Source organism: Delphinapterus leucas, chromosome 11 (genome assembly GCF_059928025.1).
Source record: "Delphinapterus leucas isolate spDelLeu-1000000601 "Yukka" chromosome 11, BTC_Dleu_Yukka2, whole genome shotgun sequence".
In the NCBI taxonomy this organism is placed as follows: Eukaryota; Metazoa; Chordata; class Mammalia; order Artiodactyla; family Monodontidae; genus Delphinapterus; species Delphinapterus leucas.
The window spans coordinates 43,107,316-43,116,337 of NC_143139.1; the positions used below are offsets into that span (position 1 = coordinate 43,107,316).

At 54.4% G+C, this 9,022-nt stretch overlaps 1 protein-coding gene across 6 annotated transcripts; it reads right to left on the reverse strand.

Annotated features, from left to right (window-relative positions):
* SMUG1 (single-strand-selective monofunctional uracil-DNA glycosylase 1) lies at nt 1–6,270 on the reverse strand. 6 transcript variants are annotated; one of them, XM_089920813.1, is made up of 5 exons: nt 5,953–6,011; nt 5,219–5,294; nt 4,359–4,630; nt 2,082–2,380; nt 1–1,047 (listed from the first exon to the last, which is right to left on the reverse strand). In XM_089920813.1, exons 4-5 carry the CDS (start codon nt 2,367–2,369, stop codon nt 520–522), a joined length of 816 nt encoding a protein of 271 aa, XP_089776939.1. In that variant the 5' UTR covers nt 2,370–2,380; nt 4,359–4,630; nt 5,219–5,294; nt 5,953–6,011; the 3' UTR covers nt 1–519. The 6 variants fall into 6 exon arrangements, with proteins under 6 accessions (XP_089776939.1, XP_022427706.1, XP_089776940.1 ...); XM_022571998.2 differs by lacking the exon at nt 4,359–4,630 and having other exon boundaries at nt 5,953–6,021; XM_089920814.1 differs by lacking the exon at nt 5,219–5,294 and having other exon boundaries at nt 5,953–5,976.
* Between the last annotated feature and the right edge of the window lie 2,752 nt (nt 6,271–9,022).

Consider the following 9,022-nt stretch of genomic DNA (forward strand, 5'->3'; position numbering starts at 1 on the left):
ATCCAGGTCTTCTGGCCGTTCCCACGCTGCCACACTGAATTGTCTCTCTCTGACGCAGCCTCAGTCTCCCATCAGAAGTTGACTCCCAGCAGCCATGACCCACGCTTCGTCCTGGTCCCTGTGAGGCAAGGGGTGAGCTGAAGGAAGCCGTTCTAGGACGGGTGGGGATCCTGGCAGAATCTTTTCTCTAAAACGGCAAATATGACCTCGGAAGTCACCGTTCAGGTCATTCTCCGCCGAAGAGAGGCTCCAGGGAAACACTGAGGTGGAGCAGTTCGCAGGTGCTGGCCCTCTGTGGAGCTGGGTACCACAGACCAAAGAAGCAATGCTCAAAGGAAGGTGAGGCGGGCAGGAATCGGGAGGGCAAGCAGGAGTAGTGTCCGAACTGCCGCGGCAGGTCCCAGCAACCAGGGAGCCGAGGGGGACCTTGTCGCTCCAGTCCAGGAGGCGCGCGGCCATCTGCTTGCCCCGAAGGACCCAGGGGACCTTGAACACATCCTGTGCAGGCCGCAGGGGCGCTCACTTCGTTAACAGCGGCAGCAGCCCCAGCTCATTCAGTCTCTCCTTGGCCACCACCTCCCAGCCCTTGTTGGCCTGCGGGTTGCGAGGGGAGGGGTGCAGGAGCCCCTCCACCTGGACCTCGGGCATCAGGCCGGCCAGAGCTCGCCGCGCCCGCTGCTCGGCCAGGCGGCCCACGCCCACCACCAGCCTCACCCCCAGCAGCTGCACCTGCCGGCACAGGGCCGCATCACAGACCCCAAGGAGCTGTTCTCGCTGCTTGGCCGGCAGCTCGGCAGGGGTGAGGTTGCGGCCGCTGGGAGCCAGGAGGAGCAGAGGACACAGGTTGTGGACGAAACAGTGACGAAAGAAGACCTCGGGCTGTCCACAGAGGTTCCGGAAAAAGCCCCAGAACCGGGCACCACTCACCTCGGACTGAGGGCACTCCAGTCCCAGCACTGGTCGCTTGGGGTGCTCTTTGGGAGGGGTCTGCACAGGCCCCCCAATGCCCAACCAGTCCCGGACTACACTCACTTCCCCAAAGGGCACCTGTGGGGAAGGAGAGACACACCAGGGCTTCAGACTGGAGACCTGACGCCTGGGCTCTGAACCAACCAGCCCCTCTCCACCCTCCAAGAGGATCTAGCTGCACCCCACTCACCCCCCACTCCAACCACCTTCACCCAAGGGCCTGAGACAAGGATTCCTGGCCCTTGGTTTGAGCCTGTCCCTCTTTCTCCAATTGTTCGTGTGGCTTGTGGTCCAGGAGGATCTATTTGTTTGCCTCTACCCCACGAGCCTTTGGGACCAGGTACAGGAAGCGCATGGGGCATAAGAGGTCCCACACAGGGCGTGATGGGTAGCAGGGGGGACAGACAGATGGCCCGAGACAGAAAGGCGGCCAGAGCTAGAGGAGGCACAAGGACAGGGCTGACCACTGCTCTCTGGGTGCCCTCTCAGCCCCAAGCCTCAAGCTGTCGTTTCCATCGATCATCATGGATCACCTTTCAGCCCCCAGTTGGGATCAATAAAAGCGATTGAGCCTCCTGCCCTGAAGCCTCTTCCCCTCCCCCACCTGCCGAGCACCCGCACGGAGGGGCAGTCACTCATCTGGAGGTCTGAAAGGGAAGCAGGCAGGCCCTGGAGTCTGCTCTGTTCCGAAGCTCTCCTCAAGCTAAGAAGCAGAACCCGGGTTGCCGGAAAGTCCTGCATCTCTTCCCTACCCACTCCGGTCAACCAGGCTCCCCACGGACCCCATAAGTCCTGGTCCCTCTCCTGAACTCAAGCACGCTCTAAGGAGAGGGGAGATCCGGCAGGGTAAGGAAAGGATGGGGCTGGCGGAAGGAAGGGCTCTCAGTGGCAATTAGTGGACAGCTCACAGGGGAAGCGGAACTACCATTAATGTGCTTGGTTAACTAGGGGCAGCGAGGCCGGGAGAGTGTCTGAGACCACAGGAGCCAGTGTGTGGGGCGGGGGGGCCCACACACGTCCACAGCCGCGCACAGGCTCCCCACAGCACGCGCAGCCAAGCATCCACCCTGAAGCCTCCCCCTCCACCCAACAGAGGAAGCCGACCTCTTTACCCCAGTCTGGGCCATGCCAAAGGGTCCTGGGTTCATGCCCAAGAAGAGCACTTGCTTGGGCCCCTGGCAGTAGCGGGTCACGTAGCTGCGATGCGGCTCCCACGCATATTCCACAGGATTGTAGATGATGCCCACAGGCTCAGAAAACTGCAGCTGCTTCAGCTCAGCGTTAAGCCGGAGCTCCTCCTCCAAGAAGCCCTCGGCCGAGCTTCGAGGGGAGGGCTGGGGCTCCACCAGAGCACCCCCCTCATGGAGGGGCCCCGGCGGGAAAGCCTGGGGCACAGCCATGACACTGTCACCTGGAAAAGAGATGGACAGAGGCCCCAACAGCCCCAGTCATAGCGTGGGAGGGATCCAGGCTGGCCAGGGCCCCTACTACCACTTCCTGGGCTCAGAAGAGACTGTCGGGCTTCCCTGGTGGCGCAGTGGTTGGGAGTCCGCCTGCCGATGCAGGGGACACGGGTTCGTGCTGCGGTCCGGGAAGATCCCACGTGCCGCGGAGCGGCTGGGCCCGTGCGCCATGGCCAATGAGCCTGCGCGTCCGGAGCCTGTGCTCCGCAACGGGAGAGGCCACAGCAGTGAGAGGCCCGCGTACCGCAAAAAAAAAAAAAAAAAAAAGTAAAAAAAGAAGAGACTGTCAGTCACCCCCAACCTCCAGGCAAGCCCTCGCTCATCTCAGCTCCTGGTAATGAAGGGCCCTTCCTCTTCTGGATTCAAGTATCCTCCCTCTTTATATATTACCTGGTGAGCACAACCCATAACCGCCAACCACCCCCCACTGCAAACCTCCTTTCCATCAGGCACAGGTTTTGAGTCACTGGTTCCTAGGCCACACCTAGGTTTTCAATAAATATTTACATGGCGAACTTTCAGCACCTAAAACAAGCCCAGCCAGGAGGGGCTGTCCTGGAAACCAGCGTGCTAAAGGGTGGGACACAGGTGCACAGCCACAGCCCAGAGACTAATTACGGAGCTGATTACAAGAGCTTCCAGGTGGTGGGCAACTGCTCCGTGCCAGGTACCCCTCACTGATGTGCACAACCACCCCACGAGGTGGGTATTACTGTTCCCACGTTACAGGTGAGAGAACTGAGGCTTAGCAAGATCAAGCAACTTGCCCAGGGTCACGCACTTAGCAAATAATGAAGCTGGGATTTGAACCCAAACCATCTGACTCAAGGCTGTGCGCGTCACCATCCACACCCATCTCGCTTTAGACGGTTCGATCGGCCACCCTGCTAATTCTACAACCCCCCAACCCCAGCCCAGCTTCTTGCCCACGTTCAAGAATCCTCAGTGGTGAGTGAGACGATTACCAGATTCACACTAGACTCCTACAAGCTAGGTAACCCTGGCCAGAGCCTCAAGTCTCCTCACCCAAACACTAAGAAAAACAATATCCACTTAACAACATTGATATAAGAAATGGAATGAGATATTGTGTGTAAAGGGTGGCCCGGGGGGAGGTAAAGGGGGAAGGGAAGAGGACAAGAAAGAGGGAAGGGGGGAAGCAGGAAGAGGGAGCACCCCAGCGAGCTCTGTAACCCACAGAGGCCATTCCTTCCAATCTTCCTTCTAATCACTCCCACGCAAACCCAGTGGTCCAAACTGACCTTTCCATTCACAGTTTCAAAACGCCCTTCCTACCTCAACTCCGCAAACCTTGCACATGCCATTTCTACAAACCCAATTTTTCACAGACTCCTTGAGTGAAGCACGACTGTGAGTCCCCTACCCCCCCACACATCCAAATCATACCTCCCCTTCCAGATGCAGCTCGAACTATCCCTTTGGTAAAGCCGTCCCTCTTCAGGACGCTGCACCATTTGCTGTACCTTCCCAGCCTCGCCCAACCCAAGTACGGCTGGCGTGAGGCCTGGTAATCTGTATTTTTAACAGGCTTCTTCAAGTGATGCTGACTGTTGGTGACGGCTGAGAACCACTGCACGTCACCATGGTTAGCTGCTTCTTCATGAATTCACACCTGGCCTCTCAGACTAGACTTGAGGCAGATCAGAGAGGAGACCCTGTTTAATTTTCCTCCATAGCTCCAAGGTCCTAGCTTTTATTAGGCAGTTAACAAACACCTGCTCAGCTGTATCCATACCATCTTTTTTCAATCCTGTTTAAAACTACCTTCTGGGAGTTCCTGGTGGCCTAGTGGTTAGGATTCCGGGCTTTCATTGCCATGGACCAGGTTCAATCCCTGATTGGGGAACTGAGATCCTGCAAGCTGTGCAACACGGCCAAAATAAATTAAAAAATAAATAAAACTACCTTCTACCCAGGAGCCTTTCCTGATGGACTCCTCTCCACTTCTACATCCTGAGTCCACTCAAGGCTCAGCTGCCTGCTTTGCCCTCTGCTTGCTTCTGAGGGCTTGCCAGGCTCTGGCATGTTTCCATCACATCTGGGCCTCCCACAGGGCAGGGACCATGGTTCTTCTCCCTCTCAACCCCTTGCCCAGGTCAAGAGTAACCTCTTCCCCGAGATGGGACCTCAAGGTTGACACAACAGCTTGATCCATCAACCTGTTCTCTGACCCTAGCCTAGAGAAAGTGGGAGAGAGAAAAAAAAAAAAATCTTAAATCAACTATACCCCAATATAAAATAAAAATTAAAAAAAAAATCAGGGCTAAACTTAGGAAATCCTTCCCTAGACTGATCTCAGAAGTCTTTAACTGATCTGTCTGGGTGGCTACCCACGGCCAATTGAACTCAAACAAAAGCTGAGAAGGGAGCTGTGGAGAACTCAGTTGTCTCAGGGGCCCTTGATTTGCATCTCCCCACACAGTGCCAACATTAGTAGGTTGGCTGCTCCAAGTCTGGGACCTCTCTCAGGCCTTAAGTTGAGCCTACCTTTGATCTTTAGGGACCCATGCTGAAGACAGCAAGGCTGGGGGTACACAAAAGAGTGACAAGGTCTTATTTTCAGTGTTCTAGAATTTCAAAGCCTGACCGGATGGCAAGAGCTGCAGGCTATGTGTCAACTGACTCAAATTCTAGTCCTGGTTTTATCTCTAAGGTTCTCTTAAGTCACTACCTCTCTTATCTATGAAATAAAAATCACAAATTCCATCCAACCTACCACCAGCTGTTAACTCATTTATACTTTTCAATATTTATGAGTCTCTTACATGAGAGGCACTGTGGTAGTCTCCTGGTGGGGAAGAAGTCCAAAATGAATAAAATGTAAGCCAGGTTCATAAATGACTGTGACAAGACAGATAAACAATTGTTATACACTGTGATTCCAGCTTTAATGTCCTGAACAAAACACCATGAAAGCCCACCAAAGGAGAAACTTGAATGTCCTATCGAAAGTCACCCAGGGCCACAGACTTAAGAAAGGCAGATACTTTCTAAATGACAGTGTCATATTACATTAAGTGCGAAGGAAATGGAGGGTGACCCACCGATAAGTCTGGCCACCCAGGCTCTCTGACACTAAACCCAGCAAGTGCAGAAGGAATCCAAGACACTATCCACTCCCCTGTCCCTTGGGGGCACTCCAGGAATCCACAGGGACAATCAGCAAATCCTTAAACCAATAATGATAACAATAATAATAATGGAGCATGGACCCCGAAACATTTCATCTCTTCTAGTTCCGAGGGGGCTGACGGCTAAGCTCCACAAGAAATCTCGACCTCCGCCCGCGGGCTCCGCCCGACGGGAAAGCCTCGTCTCCGCAGGCCTTCCGGGCGGCTCCATGGGCTCGGCTCTCCCTGCGCCGGGCGAGCCCCTGACGGAGCGAGGGGCCCCGAAACACAGACACCGCGACTCCCCGCCTGCCACCCACGGGGAGCCCGTGGAGCTCCCAGCCCCCGCCCCCCCAAAGCCCCAAGTTCCCAGACTCCCACTTCCCTACCTGGTCCACCGCCCCATCCGGTTTCCGGTTCCTTTCCCCCGCCCCTGAGCGCGGAGGGCTGTGGGAATTGTAGTCTAATTTGTTTAGGGAAGACGATTGGCGTATGCGGCTGCGGCCACTTCCGCCGGAAATACTAAAATTCCCGGAAGATGTGCTAATTAGCCCTAAGTGACGCTGGGGATTGTAGTTTATTCTTTTTTTTTTTTTTTTTTTTTTTTTTTTTTTGCGGTACTCGGACCTCTCAGTGTTGTGGCCTCTCCCGTTGCGGAGCACAGGCTCCGGACACGCAGGTTCAGTGGCCATGGCTCACGGGCCCAGCCGCTCCGTGGCATGTGGGATCTTCCCGGACTAGGGCACGAACCCATATCCCCTGCATCGACAGGCGGACTCTCAACCACTGCGCCACCAGGGAAGCACCTGTAGTTTATTCTTTACAGCGGGGCTAAATCCTGCAGACTTGAGAAGTGAAAAGCCAAGCTCTGTAAGGATCTTGGAGATCCTGGATTCTAGCCGTAAAGGGCATCACCTTTCCAAAAGTTCGTCCACAACACTTTTCCCAAAGGGATTGTCAATCAAGGAGCTTCAACTCTCCGCAGTCTCTCAACTCACCTGAGGGTATTAACAATGGGTACAGACCATTTCTAGCCCTCCTTCTGCCCCAGGTATAAGAGACCTCTCCTTTGCAGCTCTCCAAGGACTGTATATAGAACATCCACGGAGGCACTTCTGGCATCTCTAACAACTCCTTAGTAATGACTTTGAGACTCTTGCATCCCCCATTACTGTCCAAACCCCTGTCTCCATGGCTTTACCATTTCAGTTCTCTCCCTACTCTGCTCTGCTGTCTACCCAGCTCTATGACCTCCCATCCTTCCCAATCCTCCCCCTCGAATACTCTGTCCAGCACACCTTCCTAGACCAATATCATGGCCTCATCTAACAGTTCATTCCCTCCCACCTCCCCAACCCAATACTAATATCCAAAGCTGTCCCACTCCTAGCTTTGTTCTTGTCCTGTCTCTGGATCTGTTTCTGTGTCTTGACTATAATATTTTCATTAGACTGTAAACACCATAAGGCCTGTTATCTTGTAGATTCCTCCCATCCCCCTGCCCTGAATACTCCAGTACAGCCATGACTGAGACCAGGGAAAGCAGTCTCCCTGCAGGTGGAGACCAATGAATCCCAGAACAGGAAGAGGTGAGAGAACAAGGATGCTACCCCTTTCCCTAGCCTCCCCTGCTCTCCTCCCAGCAGACGAAAACTTAAAGGATGCAGGAGGAGCTTCAGGGAACTGTGAGCAGTGAGCCTCTGAACCACAGGTGAGAAACCACCCCTACCCTGGCAAGACTTCGGAAACTGAATTAATCATCCACCTCAACAAATTCCATTATTTCCTGAGCTTTCATTTGTGCCAGATTCTCCCTCTCTGTGTCTTTGACTCTCTCTGCCTATGTAAATGTATCTCTATCCCTAGTCTCTTGTATAGCTGTGTATCTGTGTGTCTCTCTCTCCCTCTGTGTACATCTACCTCCCTATCTCTGCTTTTTTCTCTGGAATGAGTGAAATAAGAATATCCTGGGGACTTCCCTCGTGGCGCAGCGGTAAAGAATCTGCCTGCCAATGCAGGGGACACAGGTTCGATCCCTGGTCTGGGAAGATCCCACATGCCGCAGAGGAGCCAAGCCCATGCGCCACAACAACTGAAGCCTGCGCTCCTGAGCCCGCGTACTGCAACTACTGAAGCCCGCGCGCCTAGAGCCCGTGCTTTGCAACAAGAGAAGCCACAGCAATGAGAAGCCTGTGCACCGCAATGAAGAGTAGCCCCCCGCTCGCTCGCCGCAACTAGAGAAAGCACGCGCACAGCAATGAAGACCCAACGCAGAAAAAAAATAAAAGAGTATCCTGAACTAGCCAGGTCCCTGCTCAGGCTCCTCTGTCTCCATAGATCTATGCATTTGTGTGTTTCTAAACAAAAATTAGGAGGGAAGGGGAACCACACCGGTGGTGTTATCTCATTGCTTAGGAATTCTAGGAGGGAATTCCCTGGTAGTCCAGTGATTAGGACTTGGCGCTTTCACTGCTGTGGTCCCAGGTTCAATCCCTGGTCAGGGAACTAAGATCCCTCAAGCTGCGTGGTGCAGCCAAAAAAAAAAAAAAAAAAAAAATTCTAGGAGCCTCACCAACGCTTTGACAACCCTCCTGCCACCCCAGCCTTTGTCCCTTGCTGCCAAGCACTATCAGGTTATCATCATGGCAGCCCCTCCACACTCCAAGTCTGTTTACAGGACAGTAATGAGTGAAGTGAGTGACAGGCAAGCAGAGATCCCCAGGACCCCCACCCCCAATTCCAACTTCCTGGAAGTGTTGGATAAATGTTTCTGTCCCTGTAAGACAGGGACCCCAGAGATAGGGAGTCCCAACGTGGGAGAAACTGAATCTTGGGCAACCCCCAGTGAGTGCCTGTAGCTGATCCCGCAGGGGCCTGGGGGCCTTCTCTGTCTCTAGTCCATGCTACTCCTCCCCACTTGGTGAGTCCCTCTCAGGGAAGATGGAGGTGAGGAGTTCTCCCGAAGTGGAGGTGATTAGAAAGAGATCCATAGACTTTCAAGAGATGGAGCCTGAGAGATGAAACTTTGGCTGGGATGGAGCCTCCCAGCCTGCCTTGTCCATGTCTTAGTCTCCTAGCCCTCTGCGAAGTCTCCAGGGGGCTGGCTGACTGGGATTTACAGATAAAGCGTGTGGGGAAGCAGCAGAAGCAGACCCAGGCTGTGGCCTGGACAGAGCCTAGAGAGTTGGGTCACTCCCTAGGGGCCAGCCAGGTCTGCGGTAGCGCCCTCAGCTGCCCACCAGCCTGCTTCTGGGGCTGGAGCCCAGGCGGGAAGGGGTTAACCTGCTGGCTTGTTTTCCTTTGGTTTCCTTGGGCTGCCTGGGCTGTATTGGGCCACGAGCGCCATCTATCGGCCTCTAGAGGTCCTAGCCCAGACTCCCAGATCACTTGGGCTTCTAGGCTGATCTGTAGCCCTTCCCCTGCCTCCAGGCTCCTAGGGGAGGGAAGGGGAGCTGTCTA